Genomic DNA, 23925 nt, shown 5'->3' with positions numbered 1-23925 from the left:
TTTTACTGGAACTCTAAAAACTATTAATAAAACTGATTTACTGTGTGAAAGTTCTGTGATGTTTTGACTGAATGGAACAGGGGCATTCTTCCTTTTCTGGAACCAGGATCTGCTTGGCATTCTGTGTGTGGCTGGATTCCTGTGTCCCGTTACTTATACTACATGTTTTCCACTTCTAAAGGGATGTAGGATTACCTGTGCTGATCTCTGCCACTAATGTATGTTATAAAACAGACTTGGGCTGTTACTCTTACTGAGATCATTAGGGACCATCACTTTCCATTCTTGAACTTCTGGGGTTTGGGTCATTCCAGTTTGAGGCTTCAAGTGTCTGAGGCAGTTCATAAACAGATGGTTTATTACGGCTTTTACCCTGTGAGAGAGGGAGGCAGTGTCCTGTCTTAAAAGGCCTGAACACACTGCTGAGTTCTCCCAAGAAGCTCAGTGGAGGTGCCCTTTAGGAAGGATTAAGTCCTTAGCCCAGTTCTTACCAGAGTAAATGCTTCTCTGAACCTGGTGGTCATCAACACATGTGAGCTAAACAGGAACATCAAGGTTGGTGGCAGCCTGGGCTGCCGTGATCATGCACTGGTTAAGTTCACAGTCCTCAGGGATATGGATCAGGCAAAGAGCAAAGTCAGGACTGTGAATTTTAGGAAAGCAAACTTCTAGCTCTTAAAGGATTTGGTCAATGGAGCCCCTCAACGGAAAATGCCATGAGGGACGAGGGAGAAGAACAAACCTGGCAGATTTTAAGGGAAGCTTTCCATACAGTGCATGACCTCTTGAACACATGTGTAGGAAATCAGGAAAAGAAGGGAACAGACCAGCATGGCTGAGGGAAGACTTGCTGGACAAACTGAGGGGCAAGAAAGAAATGGGCAGCAGTGGGATCAGGGACAGGTTTCCTGGGAAGAGTATAGGGATATGGGCTGGTTGTGTTGGGATAGGGTCAGCTCAGCCAAGGCATGATGGAACCAAATTCTACAAAGAATGCAGAGAACAGCAAGAAGGGCTTATACTGGTAAGTAAGACTAGAAGAAGTAAGTTATAAAATTCCTCTATGTCTCCTGATGAACACAACTGACAAACTGACAAAAACAGACCACAAGAAGTCTGAGGTACTTAGTCATGTCTTTGTCTCAGTCACCACTGACAAGGTCTCTTCCCACACCTGTCAAGTGGATTAAGCTCAAGGCTGGGACTCGGGGAAAAAGTGCCTCCCATTGTAAGAGAAGATCAGATTCGAGACCACCGGAGGAGCATGCACTAAGAAAAGTCGGCTGCTGGCTTGTGCTATCACATGGGGTTTGGAAATCTGAGGTTGCAGATGGCATTCCAATATTAAGATATATTGGCAAAAAAGGTGAGTGGAATAAAAGGGTCATCCCACCATGACTGCTGAAAAAGCTGGGCAATTGGGGAGTGGGGGGAACTGTGGTTTTGAACTAATGGGCTATGTCTAATAAGAGAACTTTACATTAATTTTGTATTACCATTACAAAAACATTTTCCTGTGCGGTAGAAACAGCACCGGTCTTGATCAGCTAATCAAAGAAGAGATGGGCTGGAGAAAAGCAAAGGGAAGAGGACCCCACTGGACGGGGCCCGATGTCTCCGTGGGGCTGTGCTGTCCCCACGAACTGACAGTGGGCGAGGCAGGGCGGGCAGCGCTCGGTGCTGCAGTGCCGGGAGGAGGCTGCGGGCGCCGCTGTTGACCGAGAGGAGCGAGAGGAAGCTCGGAGCGCTGCAGCCCCGCCCGCTGCGGACGGGATCTCTCGCCCGCTCCCTCTCTGAGTCGGCGAGCGCCGGGTTGGGATCGTACCCGCGGTGCGGATCGGTGCAGAGGGGCCAGCGGCAGCAGCTGGGTGAGGTGAGAGGGAGAAGAAATTGCAGCAGAAGCGGGAGCCAGAGTGGATTGCAGATCGGCTGTAGGAGGGACGGACGAACTGCCCGCCGTGTTGCGGTGCCACTGCGGAGATGTGCGCGGCGGGGAGGCGCTGGGGCCGGCGGCAGCGAGCTCTGCTCTCGGTGATGCTGCTGGCGGCGTGGGAGGCGGCGTGGGGGCAGCTGCGCTACTCGGTGCCCGAGGAGATGCCCGAGGGCTCCTTCGTCGGCGACGTGGCCAAGGACCTGGGGTTGCAGCTGCCGGAGTCTGGAGCCCGCGGCGTCCGCATTGTCTCCGAAGGTAGGACGCAGTATTTTGCTCTGCACGGGAAGACGGGACATTTAGTGACGGCGGAGAGGATCGACAGAGAGCAGCTGTGCGAGAATGTGCAGCAATGCGTGCTGCGCTGTGAGCTGATAGTGGAGGGAGAAATGAAGTTTTATGAAATCGAAGTGGAAATCACGGACATTAACGACAACCCCCCCAGCTTCAAGGAAATTGAGGTGCAGGAGAAAATAAGCGAAATGACAGCCCCGGGATCGCGGTTTCCACTTGCTGAGGCCCACGACCCTGACTCGGGCCGGAATTCCCTGCAGAGCTACGAGCTGAGTGGCGACGAGCACTTCTCGCTGGCCGTGCAAACGGGCCCCGGCGGCGATCAGCGTCCCGAGCTGGTGCTGGCGAAGGCGCTGGACCGGGAGGAGGCGGCGTTTCACGAGCTGGTGCTGAGGGCGATGGACGGCGGCGATCCGGCACGGACGGGCACGGCTCGGATCCGCGTGACGGTGCTGGATGTGAACGACAACGCGCCGGTGTTCAGCCAGGCGGAGTACACGGTGCGTGTGCCCGAGGACGTGCCCGTGGGCTCAACACTCGTCATTGTAACAGCGGCGGACGCCGACGAGTGGGTAAATGGGCGCGTGGAATACTCGTTAAAGAAAATAACAGATAGAGCTTCGAAGATATTCCATCTGGACTCTGAGAGTGGAGAAATCACACTGTTGCAAAGCCTGGACTTCGAGGAAGGCTACTCATACGAGTTGGAGGTGCAGGGACGAGATGGTGGAGGCCTTTTCGACACTGCCAAAGTCGCGATCACAATCACAGACATAAATGATAATGCGCCACTCATTTCCGTGCGCTCAGCACTGAATGAGATTTCTGAGGACGCCCCGTCAGGGACGGTTGTAGCCCTCCTACACGTGCAGGACCGGGACTCGGGGGCGAATGGCGAGGTGCGCTGCTCACTCGACGGGGATGTCCCATTCAGGTTGCAGAGCTCCCACGGCAGTTACTACAGCGTGGTGACAGCGAGAGAGCTGGACCGAGAGCAGGTGTCGGAGTACAACGTGACGGTGCGGGCGGCCGACGGCGGGTCGCCGGCGCTGCAGAGCAGCGCGGTGCTGGCGCTGCGCGTGCTGGACGTGAACGACAACGCGCCGGTGTTCGCGGAGGAGCGCTACAGCGCGCGGGCTGGCGGAGAACAACGCGGCGGGCGCGCTGGTGCTGACGGTGCGCGCGACGGACGCGGACTGGGGGCAGAACGCGCGCGTGCGCTACCGGCTGTCGGAGGGGCGGGTGCGGGGCGCGCCGCTGTCGTCGTACGTGTCGGTGCAGGCGGAGACGGGCGCGCTGTACGCGCTGCGCTCCTTGGACTACGAGCAGGTGCGCGAGCTGCGGCTGTGGGTGCGTGCGGAGGACGGCGGCGCGCCGGCGCTGAGCAGCAACGTGTCGGTGCTGCTGCTGGTCGTGGACGAGAACGACAACGCGCCGCAGGTGCTGTACCCGCCGCCGGCCGCGCTGCGGGCGGGCTCGGGCTCGGGCGGCGCGTGGTCGGGCGTGGAGCTGGCGCCGCGCTGGTCGGAGGCGGGCGCGCTGGTGGCCAAGGTGGTGGCGGTGGACGCGGACGCGGGTCAGAACGCGTGGCTGTCGTACGAGCTGGCCAAGGCCACGGAGCCGGGGCTGTTCCGCGTGGGGCTGCACAGCGGCGAGGTGCGCACGGCGCGCTCGCCGCTGGCCCGCGACGCGGCGCGCCAGAGCCTGGTGGTGGTGGTGAAGGACCACGGGCGGCCGGCGCTGTCGGCCACGGCCACGCTGAGCGTGGTGCTGGCCGAGAGCGTGGCCGAGCTGCTGGCCGAGCTGGGCAGCGCGGCCGACGAGGCGGCGGCGCCGGGCGAGCCTGAGGCCGTGAGCCTGACGCGCTGGCTCGTGCTGGCCGTGGCCGCCGTCTCCTGCCTCTTCGTCGCCTTCCTGCTGCTGCTGCTGGCGCTGCGCCTGCGCCGCTGGCGCCGCCAGCAGCTGCTGCCGCCCGCCGGCGGCGCCTTGCGCGGCGTGCCCGTCTCGCACTTCGTGGGCATCGACGGCGTGCGCGCCTTCCTGCAGTCCTACTCGCACGACGTGTCGCTCACGGCCGACTCGCGCAAGAGCCAGCTGCGCTTCTCGGCCAGCGGCAGCTGCTGCGACACCCTCCCGGCCCGGCCACCAGATGAGGCTTCGGGAGATCTTGTCCCATCAGGAGACCAAGCTGCCGAAATCGGTGAGCAAGCTGCCTTTCAGGTACGTTAATTTTTAAACTCTCTTTCGTGGACGCCTTTTTTTAGGATTCTTAAGGGAGCCGCAGATGTTTCACAGCTTGGAAACCAGGTTTTTAGGCAGTCACCCGCTCATGAATATCATCTCTTGACTACGTGCTGAGTCTGCCTTGCGTATTTCTTGTGCCATGTTCTCCACTGTTTGTCAGAGTTCTTTTTATATAGCTTTCCCCAAGGCTGGAAGTTTCTGTTGCGTGTGCAACTTCACAAGGAAATATCATTCTGTTCTCATTCTGAAATCTCTGACCGTTCTTTGAAATTGTTTAAATACTTGCTTGTACCCTGTTCCCAGCATTCAGTTGTAATCCCCTGTGTCATCTCTCAAATTCCGGTTAAATTGCTGGATCTCATAGGTTAAAGCCGACACTTTAATGTGTCGAATTTCTTCCATATCTACCTTCAACAAACTAATTATTCAATGCCTCTTAAGGGCTTTTGAAGAGATTCGTATTAAATGGTGAAAAATTCCTCTGAACTATTTTTTTTTTTTCACTGTTTGGTTTCGTGACTTAACCTTTGGATTCAATAAAAAGGTAGTTGCCGATTACTGTGCAGGCACAGTCATTGAAATAAAGTATAAGTTCAAGAATATAGATGCAAAAATACTTAAATGCGAAGTATAATTCATCAGTACCTATTTATAATGTAGCTGCTATTCGAATGCGAGTTAACCTTGAAAACATGGATTTGGACAGGCTTTCGGTGTGTCTGGGTTGTTGCAGGCAATTCTCGCCTTATAGGATGCAGTGAATTGACCAAGACATATTTCAAAAGAATTCCCCTGTCCCCCTGTAAACAACCACACCCATCTGTCGAATCTTGTGGAGATCCTCACAGTCTTGTGTGGCTTCTGAAACATTACAAATTCAAATTCATGTCTTGTTCTGACAGAATGCTAATTCATTAACATAAGTGTTGTATAGGTGCATCTGGAGAGAAAGGAATTATCCTTCACAAGATGAAATACCACAGTTCGCAGGAAAACATATTTTCTAACGAGACATCACTGCTCCGGGGAGAATATCTTGACATTGGCATCAGCAGAGACTGGTGAATGTGCCAGAGCAACTTCATCTAGTAGATAGTATGGAGAGTTTTCTAACCTCTCATTGTCTTCTTCACAAGGGAATGTGATGATACACAGGGCTTTTTGCTGTTATTTTTCTGTTTGTGTGTTTGGAGGTTTTTTCTTTACCGTAAGAGAGACGAGGTTCTAATTTGCAGGTAAAATAAAAAGGCTTTTCGTAAGGAATCTGTCTGTTTTATATCGGTTGCTTTAAAAACCTTAACTGCCGCCGACATTTCTCAGGAAATGTTATTGAACGCCTGAGACCAGCTGCAGTATCGGCCTGATTAAGATATCAGGGAGTGTTTTGTGGAATACACACAATAGTAATTCGGGGTTGGGTTCTATGGGTACTGATAAAATGATGCTGTGCTTTGAACGTCAAAAACAGATTGGATCAGGTCTGATGTGACCGCTGTGGTGTTCTCAGTGTCTGTGATTTCTGGCTTCCCTTGTCCATCAACCACTGTTAAAAGCTGGAAAGCTTAGTGTTAGCTGGGGTTCTCTCAGCTGTCGTAAATAAATCCACAACCCACAAGCAGTGTTTCAGCCTTCGATCCACCTTGCCTTTTCCCTCACGGAGGAGGCACCATGGCAGCGGGGATACCGAGAGACCTGACAACACGAGCTGACAGCTGGGCAGAGTCCAAAGTCCTACCCCACATCCCTCGAGAAACGGGGGAGGATCTGTCCGACATAAGACTTGCAAGCGCAAGTTATTCAGACAGCAGGAACTGTTGAATCCTAGATGTACGGTTTCCGTACTGATAGAGATTTTCTGTTTCTCGCTTCTGACAACACCTGTGTTTTCCAATTCTCCGCGATTAAAGGGAGTGCAGAGCAGGACCTACCGGCTGTCCTTTTTACCGGACGTTGCGGTTCCTGGGCGCAGACTCAGGGTGTCACTGTTGGCCAAGGCGAAGAAGGTGCTCAGCCGTCGGCTCCTCCCCCGCACCCGCGTAGCCCTGCTCCAGAGCAGAGAGAAAAGCAGGAACCGCTCGACTCAGCTCGTCCTCTGACCGGCAACAGGGATTTCATGTATTTATTTCTCTCGGATAGTGATTCAGCTACGCGAAAATCCTAATATTAAATTGCCCGCAGAATACCCTGGAGGAAAGCAGGGGATGGAGGTCAGATCGGCAGTGCAGGGCTGGGCAGGCGCTGGGCGGGTCGCTTTGCTGGGCGCGGTGCTGCTGTGCGTGTGGTGGCGGGCGGCGGCCGAGCGGGTCCGCTACGCCATCCCCGAGGAGCTGGGCAGAGGCTCGCTCGTGGGGCCGCTGGCGCGGGACCTGGGGCTCAGCGCGGACGAGCTGCCGGAGCGCAAGCTGCGGATAGTCGCTGGTGACGAGAAGCAGTACTTCAGTCTCCAGGAAGATAATAGGAATCTGCGTGTAAACGACAGGATAGACCGAGAAGGCATCTGTGGGGCCGTGTCGCCGTGTGTCCTCAGTTTGGAGGCAGTCGTGGAAAACCCTTTCGATATATTTCATGCGAGTGTTACTATCCAGGATATCAATGACAATGCACCGCAGTTTGACGAAGAACTCGTTACCATAGAAATGATCGAGTCGACGCCTCCTGGAACCAGGTTCCCACTGGGCAGTGCCAGAGACCCTGACTTTGGAGAGAACTCTTTGCAGAACTACGAACTTACCCCAAACACACTCTTCTCCCTCTTAGTCAGGGAGAGCCTTGATGGGACAAAATATGCGGAGCTGGTACTGGAGAATGTCTTAGACCGAGAAAAACAAAGAAATCACAATTTGATACTGACGGCAGTGGATGGTGGGGATCCAGTCCGATCCGGGACTGCCCAGATTAAGATTAATGTAACCGATGCAAATGACAACCCACCAGTATTCACCAAAGAAATCTACACGGTTCGACTGATGGAAAACCTGCCAGAGGGCTCCTTAGCTTTTCAGGTGCAAGCTACTGACAATGACGAAGGTACAAATGCAGAAATTACCTACTCTTTCAGCGACACAGCAAAAAGTATCCGCCAGCTCTTCACTCTGGACCCTAGGACAGGGGACGTGAAGGTTATAGGACCCTTAGATTATGAAGAAAGGAAATACTACGAAGTGAGTGTTGAAGGAAAGGATGGGGGTGGGTTAACTGCACACGCCAAAGTACACATAGACATTATAGACGTAAACGACCATGCACCAACTCTTTCTCTCCTGCCTATCCTGAACCCCATACCCGAAGACTCAATCTCAAGCACAGTTGTAGCTGTGATCAACGTCCGTGACAGAGATTCGGGAGAAAATGGAGAGGTGAGCTGTATAATGGACGGAAATTTGCCTTTCAGATTAGAAACTTCATCAGAGAACACGTACAAACTAATAATAGCCAGTGCACTGGACAGAGAAAAGGCCTCCGCTTACAATATCACCATCACTGCCACGGACCGGGGCAGGCCGGCGCTGTGGAGCAGCACGGAGCTGGTGCTGGAGGTGTCGGACGTGAACGACAACGCGCCGGTGTTCGAGGAGGCGGCGTACAGCGCGTACGTGGCGGAGAACAACGCGGCGGGCGCGCTGGTGCTGCGCGTGCAGGCGCGGGACGCGGACGCGGGCGCCAACGGGCGCGTGAGCTACTGGCTGGCGGGCGGCAGCGCGGGCGCGGCGGGCGCGGCGCCGCTCGTGTCGGTGGAGGCGCGGAGCGGCGCGCTGTACGCGCAGCGCTCCTTGGACTACGAGCAGTGCCGCGAGTTCTGGGTGGCGGTGCGGGCGCAGGACGGCGGCGCGCCGGCGCGCAGCTCCACGGCCACGGTGCGCGTCTTCGTGCTGGACCGCAACGACAACGCGCCGCGGGTGCTCTGGCCGGCGGCGGGCGGCGCGGCGGCGGTGTCGGCGGGAGAGGGTCCGGCAGCGGCGGCGTTCGAGGTGGTGCCGCGCTCGGCCGAGGCCGGCTACCTGGTGGCCAAGGTGGTGGCGGTGGACGCGGACGCGGGGCGCAACGCGTGGCTGTCGTACGAGCTGGTGCAGGCGTCGGAGCCGGCGCTGTTCCGCGTGGGGCTGCACAGCGGCGAGGTGCGCACGGCGCGCGCCGTGTCCGAGCGGGACGCGGCCAAGCAGCGAGTGGTGGCCGTGGTGAAGGACCACGGGCAGCCGGCGCTGTCGGCCACGGCCACGCTGCACGTGGTGCTGGCCGAGAGCTTGCAGGAGGCGCTGCCGGAGCTGAGCGAGCGGCCGGCGGGCGCCGAGGCGGCGGCGGCGGCCGAGCTGCAGTTCTACCTGGTGCTGGCGCTGGCGCTGCTGTCGGCGCTCTTGGTGCTGAGCGTGGCGCTGGCCGTGCTGGCGCGGCTGCGCCGGGCCGGGCCGCCCGCCGTGCTGCGCTGCCTGGGCGCGCAGCGCTTCTCGCTGGCCGGCGCCGCCTTCCCGGCCGACTTCTGCGAGGGCACCTTGCCCTACTCCTACAACCTGTGCGTGGCGGCGCCGGCCCGCGCCGCGCCCGAGGCCGCTTGGCCGCCGCCGCCGGTGCCCGTGCTGTCGGCGGAGGAGCTTCTGGGCGGGAATTCCTGCGAGAAGCCGAGCCTGAGCAGCAGCGCCGTTGTGGAAGAGCCGCCCGTCGACACAGACGCACCGCAGGTCTGTAAAGCTTCGCGTTGCGCTGCAAGCAGTGAGCATTTTTAAACCTTCATCCTCCTTATCCTCTGTTTCTGTGTGGTGTGTCCTTGTGGAATACCCGAGCTTCCATTCTCCTTTCATGGTTGCAGTATCTGGTTCAGGTTAGGGTCTTTGATTACCTCCCCCATTTATAATTCGCTGTTGGCTTTTTTTTCCTTCGATCTCTGGTTCCACAACTTGATGATGTTGCTGACCTCTTTGTCAGCTGCGTTGTTAATAATGTTTTGGTGTAGGACAGATAAACAAATCATTCTTTTGACTCCATGAATCAGGAAGTTACCTCTGGTTACTAGCTCACTTTATTTTCACATGATTTGCATGTATGCATGTAGAAATGACAGCTTTACTGAGAGTGGCTTTATTTTCGAGGATTACTTCGATAGCAATGGTTTGGGAGCGCTTTTTCACAAGTAGATGTTATAGATTTCTCCTCCCTTATGAATATTTCCTGTTTTTGCTGTGTGTCTTTCAGTCTTTTGCAGAAGGCTACTACCAAAATGGTGGGATTGAAAGATTCTATCCAGGTCTAGCTTTTTCCGATCTTTGTAAAGATTTTTCGCTAATCTACAGAATTGGATTGTCAATTACTTTCACGGAACACTGTTGTTTCATGGCGGACTTCTGTTAAAGGAATTCACGTTTGGAGTAGGATTTCTTTTCCCCTGAAATGTATGTATTTTTACCATTAAAGATTGTTCCTTCGTGATGATGTACGACAGTGTCTGCCATGTTCTGCGGTTAGAATTTTGCAGAACGGGGAGCCTAAGCGGGACAAGTTATCTATTCTAGTATTCCAGGCATTGTTCTTCTCTGCAGATATTTTTCTTCTGATTGTCTGTTTATTTGGTTTGTTTGTTATTGGTTTTTTGGGGTTTTTTTTTCTCTCTTTTCCACTCGCAGTAGTAGTTTCTTGTATTGAAGATACAGTGAAGGTGCAGAATAGGATACCGAAAGCAAAATTATAAAATTCAGGTATAGGCTCAGTAAGGATATTTTTGGCGTTTTACTTCTGCTGAGTAAAATATTAGAAGTGTTTTGAAGCTCCTCTTGTGTTTCGTCACACATTCAGGTTCAGCCGAGAATATTTGTCACGAATATTTTTGTTGTTATTTTACTCCATAAATTGAAATTATTCCTGATCTGTGCTTATGGAAGCGATGTACTTGGACCTGGTTTATAGTTGGACAAAACCCCGTCGGTTAATGCTCATGAGATATTAGACTCCCAAGAGAAAGTGCGTGGCGAATCGTGAAGAGGAATTTACAGCTCGTTCCTATGCCATGTGCCTTCCCATCTTTTGAGGCGTTGAGGAAATGGTTATGACTATGGATTCAATTATCCGTTATGACTACGGATTCATTTTGTTCAGTCATTATGCTGCTGGAGCTAAGCCTTAGAATGGAATCCCCAAAAGCAAAAAGCTGTGCTTTGCACTACAGTGCCTGTTCTCTGTTTGTCTGCTTCTTATCCCAAAGAGACATTTGGTTTATGTTGGGTTTTGAATTTATTTTGGAGTGAATCATCGTATTCCTCTTCATTATTGCAGCTCTCTAAGAAAGCACTGTATAATCGAGTAATGTGTGTAATCACGAGCAGTCGTGTGCCAGACTAAAATGAACAATTTAAAATGATGGTTGGAGAAGGCAAAGCAATGTAGATTGATTCAGAGCATCCGACGATGATCAGGTGAAATATTTTTAAGTCTATAAGGAGAGCTGATCCCTTAGGAAGTTTATTTTTGAGCTGAGATCGCCATCATTGCATTCTGGTATTGGTGGGGTTTGGTAGACGAATGCCATTGATGATATAAAATTGTGGTACCGTCTTGGTTTGTACAAATGCAGAGAAAAAGTAAATTAAGCAAGACAGCCGCAAAAGCTGTGGCATTCGTGTCAGAAATCGGGGATTTTAACGAATAAGGGAAGAGCTGTCATATTCTACAAGTCAAATTAGAAGAATTTCATAATGAACCAGCATCTCAATGATATGTTCCGATGCGGCAAATACAGAAGAATCGAAGGAGTTCTTTAAAGGAGGTTTGATCGGGATTAGCTAAAGGCTAGAAGAGATCTGCTGGAGAAAAGCACAAGACAGGTGATCCCCGCAGAAGGGACGCCACGGCTCAGTGACGGCTCTGCCGCCGCCGAGAGCCTCCCGTGTGCAAGGCAGGGCGGGCAGCGCTCGGTGCTGCAGTGCCGGGAGGAGGCTGCGGGCGCCGCTGTTGACCGAGAGGAGCGAAAAGGAGCTCGGAGCGCTGCAGCCCCGCCCGCTGCGGGCAGACTCGGTCGTTGCTCGGTGCCTGGCTCGGCGGCCGAGCGGTCTGAGAGAACCGCCGCAGAGAGAAAAAGTGCTGAAGGAAAACGGAGGGACCCTTGGGAAGAAGAAGTCGCCTCCAAGTCTGCGCCGAGAAGCTGCAGGCCCTGTTGTGGACCCGGCAGTGACGCTACCGAGATGTGTGCGGCGAGCAGGCGCTGGGGGCGGCGGCAGAGAGCTCTGCTCTGGGTGATGCTGCTGGCGGCGTGGGAGGCGGCGTGGGGGCAGCTGCGCTACTCGGTGCCCGAGGAGATGCCCAAGGGCTCGTTCGTGGGCGACGTGGCCAAGGACCTAGGGCTACAACTGCCTGAGATCCGAGACCGGGGCGCCCGCATTGTCTCTGAAGGTAGGACGCAGTATTTTGCTCTGCACGGGAAGACGGGACATTTAGTGACGGCGGATAGGATCGACAGAGAGCAGCTGTGCGAGAATGTGCAGCAATGCGTGCTGCGCTGTGAGCTGATAGTGGAGGGGGAAATGCAGGTGTACGGAATCCAGGTGGAAATCACGGATATAAATGACAATCCCCCCAGCTTCCGAGATATTGAAGCAGAGGTGAAAGTTATCGAAACGACAGCCGCGGGGTCGCGGTTTCCACTTCCCGACGCTCATGATCGGGATTTCGGCCGGAATTCCCTGCAGAGCTACGAGCTGAGTGGCGACGAGCACTTCTCGCTGGCCGTGCAAACGGGCCCCGGCGGCGATCAGCGTCCCGAGCTGGTGCTGGCGAAGGCGCTGGACCGGGAGGAGGCGGCGTTTCACGAGCTGGTGCTGAGGGCGATGGACGGCGGCGATCCGGCACGGACGGGCACGGCTCGGATCCGCGTGACGGTGGTAGATGTGAACGACAACGCGCCGGTGTTCAGCCAGGCGGAGTACACGGTGCGTGTACCCGAGGACGTGTCAGTGGGCTCCGTCCTCGTCACCGTCACGGCCACCGACGCCGACGAGGGGGTGAACGGGGAAGTTAATTACGCGTTTAAGAAAATCACAGAGAAATCCTCGCAGACTTTCCAGCTGGACAGTGAAACGGGAGCGATCAGACTGTTACTGAGCCTGGATTACGAAGAAGGAGATTCTTACGAATTGGAGGTGCAGGCATATGATGAGGGAGGCCATTTTGACACGACGAAAGTCGTGGTTACTGTGACAGATGTAAACGACAACGTGCCGGAGATTTCCGTCCGGTCGGCACTTAGTGAGATCTCTGAAGACGCCCCATCGGGAACTGTCGTGGCCCTGCTGCACGTGCAGGACAGAGATTCGGGGGCGAATGGCGAGGTGCGCTATTCCCTCGACGGGGATGTCCCGTTCCGGCTGGAGAAGTCTTTTGACGATTACTATCGCGTGGTGACAGCGAGAGAGCTGGATCGAGAGCAGGTGTCGGAGTACAACGTGACGGTGCGGGCGACCGACGGCGGGTCGCCGGCGCTGCAGAGCAGCGCGGTGCTGGCGCTGCGCGTGCTGGACGTGAACGACAACGCGCCGGTGTTCGCGGAGGAGCGCTACAGCGCGCGGCTGGCGGAGAACAACGCGGCGGGCGCGCTGGTGCTGACGGTGCGCGCGACGGACGCGGACTGGGGGCAGAACGCGCGCGTGCGCTACCGGCTGTCGGAGGGGCGGGTGCGGGGCGCGCCGCTGTCGTCGTACGTGTCGGTGCAGGCGGAGACGGGCGCGCTGTACGCGCTGCGCTCCTTGGACTACGAGCAGGTGCGCGAGCTGCGGCTGTGGGTGCGTGCGGAGGACGGCGGCGCGCCGGCGCTGAGCAGCAACGTGTCGGTGCTGCTGCTGGTCGTGGACGAGAACGACAACGCGCCGCAGGTGCTGTACCCGCCGCCGGCCGCGCTGCGGGCGGGCTCGGGCTCGGGCGGCGCGTGGTCGGGCGTGGAGCTGGCGCCGCGCTGGTCGGAGGCGGGCGCGCTGGTGGCCAAGGTGGTGGCGGTGGACGCGGACGCGGGTCAGAACGCGTGGCTGTCGTACGAGCTGGCCAAGGCCACGGAGCCGGGGCTGTTCCGCGTGGGGCTGCACAGCGGCGAGGTGCGCACGGCGCGCTCGCCGCTGGCCCGCGACGCGGCGCGCCAGAGCCTGGTGGTGGTGGTGAAGGACCACGGGCGGCCGGCGCTGTCGGCCACGGCCACGCTGAGCGTGGTGCTGGCCGAGAGCGTGGCCGAGCTGCTGGCCGAGCTGGGCAGCGCGGCCGACGAGGCGGCGGCGCCGGGCGAGCCTGAGGCCGTGAGCCTGACGCGCTGGCTCGTGCTGGCCGTGGCCGCCGTCTCCTGCCTCTTCGTCGCCTTCCTGCTGCTGCTGCTGGCGCTGCGCCTGCGCCGCTGGCGCCGCCAGCAGCTGCTGCCGCCCGCCGGCGGCGCCTTGCGCGGCGTGCCCGTCTCGCACTTCGTGGGCATCGACGGCGTGCGCGCCTTCCTGCAGTCCTACTCGCACGACGTGTCGCTCACGGCCGACTCGCGCAAGAGCCAGCTGCGCTTCTCGGCCAGCGGCAGCTGCTGCGACACCCTCCCGGCCCGGCCGCTGCCCGACGAGCCCGCGCCGCTGCTCGGCGACGAGGACCCTGCCGGCGCCCTCCCCGTCGATCCCGCTGCTCCCTCGGTGAGTTTCTCTGTTCAGATTTTCTCCACGACGTTTCCCCCTGATGCTTACCTGTACTTTCCCCGCCTATTGTGTTGCTTGCATAGGAGATTTTGCTTAGAAGCAAGATAAAGTTTCCTTCGATGACGTTCTGAAGGATTGATCCTTTTGCTGTCCTTTTGTGGACCTGGGTTAAGCCCTCAGCTTTCCAGTTAGTGACTAAGGAAGGAGGGAGAAGGCTGCTGTTGGCAGGTTCTTCTTTAGATCAGAAGTTTGGGTATTGATCAGGTCCCAGGTATTCTTCTTGTATGTCTCCTGTGCTTCTGTAGCAGCTGTGTTCCTGTTAGTATTAGATCTTATTTGATGTATTGCGTTAGTAAGAAATTCACCTTTTTAGCAGCACATGTGCTTGAATAAGTTGATTGGGTCAAAGAAAACGGTGATGGCTTTGCGTGGAACTTCTGCGAATGTTGTTCTCTGCCTATATCATTCTGCATGATAGATAGTGGAGGTCAGCAGAAAAAGTCTTTGTGTCATCCATGCTTTGATCTTTGTCCCCAACAATGGATTGGGCCAGACCACAAGTGGTCCTTGATGATTTCTGTTTGCCTGTTGAGAAGATGAAGGACCATCTTGAAGTTGTGACTCTTTGCAAACCTGTGGGTGGCTGCATGTGCAGGAAGAATGACGACACTTCTTTGTCTCTTTTTTGTTTTTATGGTAGGGCGATGTCAAATGCAGCTGGATGAGCCTTGGCTATAAAATATTTAGCATGGCAAGGGAATTACCTAGACAGGGAGATTCAAGGTGCAGTGGGAGATGTGAGTTGGGCTGAATTCCCCCAGTGCAAATATTCCCTGACTCAGTGTCTCCTGGAAGTCTGCTCACCTTTTCCTTTCAGACCTATGAAGTCTCTTCACACAATTTCAGTGAGCAGGCAGATGTAGCTTCCATGGTGCAGAGTTGTAAAGATATCTGTGTGGAACTGGTGGTGGGAAGAAAAAATATCTGAAGAACTGTGCCTCGACTGTCACATGTTTATAGGATATATGGGTAAAAGAACACCAGGGATGATGTGAAGGGTTGGAAATTTGAGTCCTGTGAACTGTGTATGAATGTCTGCTGGAAGGCTCAAGGGAATGTTTTCCTCTGTTCCCTGTACAGTTCCTATGTCTACTATGAAGCAATGTGAGGTTTTTCTTCTCAAATGAATTGTCTAGAAATCTGTATTCCAACAGCTGGGACAACCCTGGGAGGTCCTTGCTAATTATTTGCATGACATCATAATGTATTAACCTAAAATTTTAATTTTGTGTTTATGGAAGATGCCATATGGGAAGAGTAAGAGATGTATTCAGTGTCTATAAACAACGTTATTAATCATCTACTCTGAGCTGCATAACCCAGCTCACTGTTGTGAGCTCTTCATTTCTACAGATGTTCACTTTCTGTCTCTCTCATCTGATGATCTGAAGATGGTTCTTTCCCATTTACAGGTGAAAAGAGAGAGACCTTCATAGACATCTTTCTTTAAAATGTCTCTTTAATAAACGCTGTTTGGTTTTGCACGGCTAGGGCAAGAAATCAAATATGCATGGTAAGGAAATATTGCTTGGGAAACCTTCCTTTTGGTAGAATCTCTGTAAATTCTGAAAATCTGTGATAACCATGTGAGCTCTGAAGGGTTAGGGGGAGGTGTTAGGGGTGTGTTATGTGAGGAGGTGCTGGTGCAGACCTGGCATGAGTTTTGTTCGTCCTCAGAGCTGTTGCTGTCCTCATGAAGATGAGTCAAGAGGAGTCTTATGATTTTATATTATGTGTTTTGGCCTCAAATGGCCTAGTTTGGGTTCTATATTTTTTGCATCAAGGGTGGCAGTTACACATATTGTGAGGAATCCATGTGCTGAAGAATGGGGATGTTGCCATTGAGCTGATGCTTGGATGGCTGGGTCTTTGACACAGCTGTTAATAATTTATGGTCTATAACACACTTTCCACTTGTTCGTATAATGGGGATGAACAGAATAATTTTGGTTTTGCTGCCTGGTGTCTGAGAAGCTGTGCACAGAGCTTTTCTACGAATTTTTTTTTTTTTTTTCAAAATTAGCTTTCATGTTATGTTTGGACAGAGAGAAGTCTGTCTATCCAGAGCCAGGGCTGGTGCTGGAGTTCACTGTGATACAGCTCAAAATGAATGAATGAATTGTGTCTGTTTGTCCTAGAGTTGTGAGATGAACCTCACAACTGTGGTTCCAGGTTTTTCTTTGTCTTTCTATGCAAGGAAATGACTGTGTTGGGTCTGTAGTGAGCTCTTGTGTGAGCCCTCCTGTGTATCAGTTACAATTGAGTTTCCTGTTCTGTGTGTACACTGCAGTTCACCCAATCTGAAATGTGAGGCCATGATTGATACTCTGTTGGTGTTTTCCAATCCTTGACTGGGTTAATTAAGGTGTTTTGGAGGTTTTCTTTGAGCTGGATTGTTTGTTTTTTTGTTTGCTTCAATTTATTTTTAAGGTGTGAAGTCGATCCTCTTTTTGCCTGACAACATTGCAATCTCCAAAACATAATTATCCAGCACGCAGAGAATTTCTCCTCCATACCTTCAAGCTGGACATGTAATCATAGACTCATAGAAACACAGAATCATAGAATGTTTTTTGTTAAAAAGCACCTTAAAGATCATCTTGTAACAACTGATCTGCCATGGGCAGGGAAATCTTCCATCAGACCAGGTTGCTCAGAGCCCATCCAGTCTGACCTTGAATATTTCGATAAACAAATATCATTTCATAAATATATGTTTCCCCAAGGTGTTCTTTTCTTTATGGCCAATGTACAACCAAACTTTTGGTATATGTTGATGGTGAAACTAAAGGTTGTGAATACAGAGTGAGGAGGGTGAGAGCTCAGTTCTGTGTCAGGAAAATCGGTGACTCAATGTGGGTTTGGCTGAGAAATAGTTTGATTTAATGCTTGGTGCCAAGGCCAGTGCCATTTCTGTACTGTTCTGATCGTGTTTTCTCTTACATGAAACCAAATGACAGTTCTCCATCAATAACATTTTCCATAGTAACTGTTCTTGTCGTCCCCTTATTCTTGTCTAGAATAGCCAATTAATCCCGTGTGCAACCTCCATTATCCATCTGTGTCTCTATGCAACATTTTGATGTAGAATTGCTTCAGAGTTGCAATTCCACTTTGATTCAAGCCTTTGTTTCCAAGAAGGTTGCAGCTCCTTTTCACTGTCCTTGTCAGTGCTTTTAAATTTGAAACAGTGACTCTTGTTTTTGAGGAAATCTTTTCCTTCAGCCAGCTGGAAAGAATTATGTTTGTGGGGAATAGGAAGAATAGGAAGTAGAAACGATAGGGGTATTTGGTGTGACATGTCAGGAGAATAATTTGAGAAAGAGGCTGATAAGAACCAGTTGAAAATGATGGTTTAATAATTGTGCAAGGTGATCAGGCCATGCAGTATATGAAGATGGTAAGGAGATAATTACTTCTCCAAAAGAGTTCCCTTATCCTGTTCTTCAGTGTAAGCCTTTAGGACCTCCTGTCACGATCCACTCATCCCAGGTGGGAGTCGTGAGTGGTTCTTTTATGGATCACAGGCGCAAAAGACACAGCAGGGGACAAAACCATTTTACTTTTACAGAAATGCACTTTATTTAGTGCCAACCAAAATGTGATAGTGGGACAGAGAGAGAGAGATAGAGAAAGAGAGGGGGGGGGTCAGGATTATAGCTACCAAGACGGGGAGACGAATCCTCGTGGAGCCAGCCAGTAGATGTCTGTTGCCGTCTGGGGAGATCTCAGGGGTCTCCTCTGAGAAAGTCACTTTTATAGTCCTTTCCCAAAGCGAGTGGCTTCTGGCCAAAAGGTGGGAAGATTTATGGACTACTGTATGTGGAGATCGTTACCCTGAGGAACAGGTGAAAACATGACGTTTCAAGGCACATCAAACCATCTTTGTTGTTATGGACACACGCAGGGCAGGCCATACTGACCAGTCCATTGTTCTTCCGTCTGTGGGAGCTTTGTTGAGTCAGCGTCCCATGACTAGTTGTCATGAGAAACCAGTCCTGGTCGGCACCACCTGCAGAACAGTCACTTGGCGTTCCTCCCATCCCTGGCCAGCACAGGCCTCAGGCGAGGGTCGTTGGGCAGAGACAGACGAGAGGCTCGGATGGACTCTCACACCTCCCTTACAGATTGATACCTCAGTAATTTCCAGGTGCTCTCAAAAATTAATTTGAAGGCCTGAAATCAAGGCCTAGAACTTCACTGTGAGCATCTCTGAAAACCTGTTCTAATGCTTCCCTGCCTTATTTGATTCATGTTTTGTTTTTTTATTTTTGTTTTCTTTTTTTTCCTTGATTTTCTTCTTAAGTGGGTGTGTTTACTCTTATCAACAACATATCTTTTGAAGTAATGTGTGGTGTCTTATAGTCTCTGGCTCTTATTCCAGTGGGAGTGGAAGGCAGGAGATATGAGAGTGACTCTCTGTTCTGTTACTGTTGGGAGAAATAGATGTAAATATGACTTTAGTAGACATTGCATCTTTGTGTAAAATAGTGTGTGATGAAGAAAGGGGGGAGATCCCCTTTAATCCAAAGATTTGTTGAGCCATTCTCCATTGGATGACTGCTGATCTTTTAGTATGTTTTTTTATTATTTGTGTGCTTTAGAATCCTTCAGTTCCCTATCATAATGGTGGTGAGCAAATGCACCTCACTTCTGGGTGTGCCTGTAGTACATTATCCTCTCATGATAAATGTGAGCATCAAGGAGAGATAAGCAAAACCTTCCAGTTGCATGGCAGAGAAGGAAAAGAAGGCAGGGGAGCTCAGTGTGTGAGGCTGGAGAAGAACTCGTTCATTCCCTTGCTCGTCATGTGTCATAGATAAGACAAGACTGTGCCTGATGGAGTGTGCTGTGATTTGAGTTGCTTCTGTAAAGCAAGTGAGGCCTACAGGATGTTATTGCATCTGTTAATTTACACATGTTTCTAACTCTCGCATCACTTCTTGTCATGAGCTTAACCCCAGTGTGTCTGATCTTTTGTGGAAGGTCTCCTCTGTCCCAATTGTCAGAGTGCAGGTGCAGTTCCCACACACACACCTGTGATGTTTACAGCTGTAAAGAGAAAGGTTTCCTAAGCACATTTGTGCTCACCCAGAAATATTTTGGTTTTGTAGTGTAATAGTGCAAAAGCATCTCTGCTGCAGTCCTCCAAGTGCAGAGTGGCCACCCAGCACAAAGATTTCCATGAACAGTCCAGGGGCCAGTGGGAGAGCGTGTGCAGTGTCCCACATGTCATCACCCAGAATATTCTGGGCAATCATCTGGAGGCTGTGAAATGGCTGAGGAACAGTCTGGAGAGTCACCTCCAAAGAGTCACAGACAGTGGCTCAATGTGCCACTGAAATCAGTATCTTGTGTTGTCTCTCAAGGGTCCTTCCTGGGACCAGTACTTTCCAGTAGTGACCAGTTTAGTACCTTCATGGACAATGGGGTTGAGTGCACCTTTAGACAATTTGCAGATGACACCAATCTGAGTTGATTCACGAGAGGGCAGAGATGCCAAAGAGGGATGGGCTGGAGAAGTGGCCCCATGCAAACATCCTGGAGTTGAATAGGGCAAAGGTCAAGGCACTGCACCTGGCTTAGAGCAATCCTCAGTTTAAACAGAGAGAAGGATTTAGGGAACAGCTTTGCAGAGAAGTACTTTGGGTTCTTGGTGGGTGATAAGGTGGGACATGAGTTGCCAATTGGCACCTGCTTCTCAAATTGTGTCCTGCACTGCATAACCAGTACTCTGCCCAGCAGGCCCAAGGTGGTTCTTCACCCACTTTAAATCCTTATATAATAGCATAGACTGCATGGAGATCTTGGGCCAATATCCTAAATGGACATGCTAGTGTTCCCAGAAAAATCATGGGAATTATTTGAGTGTTGGAACATCTATGTGGAAGCACTGAAGGAGTTAACATCTTCAAGTATGGAGAAAAAATATTTGTATGCGCCCTTTGGAAGGTTAGGTGTTTTTTTTTTTTTTCAATTTAAATTTACTAATAAGCTTTTAGAAAATATGAACACAGCAGTTTTTACCAGGCCCAGTGGTCATAGGACAGGAGACAAGTGTTTTAACTAAAAGAAGGGGGGGTTTTGATTAGAAGAATGCTTTATAGTTTGAGTTGTGACAATATGGAATGTTTTGCCCGGACCAGTTTTGGATATGCCTCCAACATTCAAATTCAGCAGAAAATGTTCCTGCTTATGACAGAAGTGGAGATTAAATGATTTTTAAAAAAAACATTAAGTTGTAAACTGAAAATATCGTGTAGCTCTATGAAGCACTCAGCACTGCTTTTCACTTTCCATTGTCAGGAACTCACATATGGAGATGCACTTGAAACAACTTCAATGAGTCAGAAACAAAAGAGTAAAGGTTATTCTGCTGTCTTTGCATTGGGGTTGCTCACATTTCTTTAGGCTTATCTATATCTCAAATTAATTCATCCCATACAATAAAAGGAGAGGACAAGACGGGAGACGAAGTGCGAGAAAGCTCTTGAAGTCTTCCCTATACTATCATTTATTGTTTCTGTAGATGCACTGTGATTTTACCGAGAGCAGTTGAATTCCATTTTTTACTGACCTGTCATTAATATTAGCTTGTGACTGTTCAGTGTGACTCCAAAGAATGCCCTAAAAGCATCTTACTTCACATGTCAGATAGAAATACCTTGGAGTCGAATTAAGGAAGAGTTTCTGCCCTTGGTTTCTGCGGCGGAGGAGCGATCCCGGAGCCGGTGCGGGCGCTGAGCCCCGCCCAAAGCCGGGCCCCCTTGAGCGCGGCCGTGCGGCGGCTGCAGTGGCGCGGCGGCGCCTCCGGGTGTCGCTGTTGGCCGCCGCCGAGCGGCGCTGGAGCCGCCGCCGCCGCAGCGTCCTGCCCCCGCAGGCTGCTCGCTCGCCCGGCGCCGGACACAGCGGCAGCGGCAGCGAGAGGCGGCGAGAGGCGGCGAGAGGCGGCCCTTGGCGGGGAGCAGCGGCGTCCGAGGCGGCCCGAGCGGGCTGGCTGCGCTGCCTGTGAGCGGTGCGTGCGGTGTGTGGCGAGAGCGGCTGCAAGGGAGGCAGGGCAGCGGCAGGAGGCAGGAGCGCGGCGAGCTGTGGCGGCAGAGAATGGCGGTGAGGCGGCGGCAGAGGCTCGGGCCGGGCGGCGGGCGAGCGCTGCTGGGCGCGGTGCTGCTGTGCGTGTGGTGGCGGGCGGCGGCCGAGCGGGTCCGCTACGCCATCCCCGAGGAGCTGGGCAGAGGCTCGCTCGTGGGGCCGCTGGCGCGGGACCTGGGGCTCAGCGCGGACGAGCTGCCGGCGCGCAAGCTGCAGGTGGCGTCTGCCGGCAGGAAGCAGCTGAAATACTTCACAGTGAATGAGGAGAACGGGAACCTGTACGTGAACGAGAGGCTGGACCGGGAGGAGATGTGCGGCGATTCGGCGACCTGTTCTGTCAGCTTCGAGGTGCTGGTGCACAACCCGCTGAACGTCTTCCACGTTGATGTGTCAATCGAGGACGTGAATGACAACTCCCCGACCTTCAGCAAGTCTGTCTTGCCGCTCGAGATTGGAGAATGGACAGTTCCAGGTGTTCGTTTTCCCCTGGAGGTTGCGCGAGATGCTGATGTAGGAAGGAATTCGTTGCTAACTTACCAGCTCAACAGCAACCCGTCATTCTCACTGTCCATGAAAGAAAAGCCGGGTGGAAAAAAGCAACCAGAATTAATGCTGGAGACAGCTTTGGACCGTGAGAAGCAGAGTTCCTTTGAGTTGGTACTGACAGCAGTAGATGGTGGGGAACCCGCAAGGTCCGGGGCTGTCCAGATTCAGGTCAATGTGACAGACGCCAACGACAACCCGCCCGTGTTTAGTAGAGGCGTCTATGAGGTGCGAGTGTCAGAAAACCTGCCAGTGGGGTCTGTGGTTTTGCGGGTGGAGGCCACGGATGCTGATGTCGGCTCCAATGGGCGAGTCTCCTACTCCTTTAGCAGCGTCCCGGACACTGTGACGGAGTTATTCGCTGTCGAGAGAGATACTGGTGAGGTCAGGACAGTGAGTGCCCTCGATTTCGAGGACAAGAGTAAATACGTCTTCGACCTGGAGGCAACAGACGGCGGCGGGCTCACCGATCACTGCGAAGTGCAGATCGACATCACTGACGAGAATGACAACGCGCCCGAGATCACAATTCTGTCGCTCTCGAGTCCCGTGCCCGAAGACGCGCCAGTGGACACCGTGGTGGCCGTGCTGAATGTGAACGATCCGGACTCAGGCGAGAACGGTCAGGTGTCGTGCGAGCTGTCGGGCGAGGCGCCGCTGTCGATCGTGGCGTCGCCGGGCGGCTCGTACAAGGTGGTGACGGCGAGCGCGCTGGACCGCGAGCAGGCGTCCGAGCAGCGCGTGACGGTGGTGGCCCGGGACCGGGGCAGGCCGGCGCTGTGGAGCAGCACGGAGCTGGTGCTGGAGGTGTCGGACGTGAACGACAACGCGCCGGTGTTCGAGGAGGCGGCGTACAGCGCGTACGTGGCGGAGAACAACGCGGCGGGCGCGCTGGTGCTGCGCGTGCAGGCGCGGGACGCGGACGCGGGCGCCAACGGGCGCGTGAGCTACTGGCTGGCGGGCGGCAGCGCGGGCGCGGCGGGCGCGGCGCCGCCCGTGGCGGGGGAGGCGCGGAGCGGCGCGCTGTACGCGCAGCGCTCCTTGGACTACGAGCAGTGCCGCGAGTTCTGGGTGGCGGTGCGGGCGCAGGACGGCGGCGCGCCGGCGCGCAGCTCCACGGCCACGGTGCGCGTCTTCGTGCTGGACCGCAACGACAACGCGCCGCGGGTGCTCTGGCCGGCGGCGGGCGGCGCGGCGGCGGTGTCGGCGGGAGAGGGTCCGGCAGCGGCGGCGTTCGAGGTGGTGCCGCGCTCGGCCGAGGCCGGCTACCTGGTGGCCAAGGTGGTGGCGGTGGACGCGGACGCGGGGCGCAACGCGTGGCTGTCGTACGAGCTGGTGCAGGCGTCGGAGCCGGCGCTGTTCCGCGTGGGGCTGCACAGCGGCGAGGTGCGCACGGCGCGCGCCGTGTCCGAGCGGGACGCGGCCAAGCAGCGAGTGGTGGCCGTGGTGAAGGACCACGGGCAGCCGGCGCTGTCGGCCACGGCCACGCTGCACGTGGTGCTGGCCGAGAGCTTGCAGGAGGCGCTGCCGGAGCTGAGCGAGCGGCCGGCGGGCGCCGAGGCGGCGGCGGCGGCCGAGCTGCAGTTCTACCTGGTGCTGGCGCTGGCGCTGCTGTCGGCGCTCTTGGTGCTGAGCGTGGCGCTGGCCGTGCTGGCGCGGCTGCGCCGGGCCGGGCCGCCCGCCGTGCTGCGCTGCCTGGGCGCGCAGCGCTTCTCGCTGGCCGGTGCCGCCTTCCCGGCCGACTTCTGCGAGGGCACCTTGCCCTACTCCTACAACCTGTGCGTGGCGGCGCCGGCCCGCGCCGCGCCCGAGGCCGCTTGGCCGCCGCCGCCGGTACCCGTGCTGTCGGCGGAGGAGCTTCTGGGCGGGGATGACTGCGAGAAACCGAACCCGAATTGCAACGCTGTCGAGGGAGAGGTGCCTGCCGATCCCGACGCTCCGCAGGTCTGTATAGCGTGAGCTGCTTCTTTATTTATGGCTTTCCGAAATGTTGCCCGATTAGCCCTGTTTTTCTCTGGTTGGTATTAGTTGGGAGTCCTCATTTGCGTCTCAGGCGCGAAGTGTTTTGATTTCTCCTTGGTAAAAGCTTCAGCTGAATTGCTTTGAGTACAATTCCACTTTGTGGTAGTAGCT

At 53.9% G+C, this 23925-nt stretch overlaps 1 protein-coding gene and 2 pseudogenes across 3 annotated transcripts in view; all 3 read left to right on the top strand.

Moving 5' to 3' along the window:
- Positions 1-1426: 1426 nt before the first annotated feature.
- On the top strand, positions 1427-6564 carry LOC306808885 (protocadherin gamma-A12 pseudogene; annotated as a pseudogene). The gene is made up of 2 exons: positions 1427-4444; positions 6376-6564. The product of its transcript is annotated as a protocadherin gamma-A12 pseudogene (transcript).
- Positions 6528-9186, top strand: LOC306808884 (protocadherin gamma-B1 pseudogene; annotated as a pseudogene). The gene has a single exon. The product of its transcript is annotated as a protocadherin gamma-B1 pseudogene (transcript).
- Positions 9187-11620: 2434 nt separating this feature from the next.
- LOC306808787 (protocadherin gamma-A5-like) overlaps positions 11621-23925 on the top strand; it is a 32530-nt gene continuing 20225 nt past the window's right edge. Inside the window, exon 1 of the mRNA XM_079319765.1 lies at positions 11621-14097. Coding sequence (XP_079175891.1) covers positions 11632-14097 — 2466 coding nt within the window. The 5' untranslated portion in view covers positions 11621-11631. The remainder of the gene's footprint in view (positions 14098-23925) is intronic.

Source organism: Erithacus rubecula, assembly GCF_903797595.1.
Source record: "Erithacus rubecula genome assembly, chromosome: 16".
Taxonomy (NCBI): Eukaryota; Metazoa; Chordata; class Aves; order Passeriformes; family Muscicapidae; genus Erithacus; species Erithacus rubecula.
This window is presented reverse-complemented; position numbering and strand designations above follow the sequence as displayed.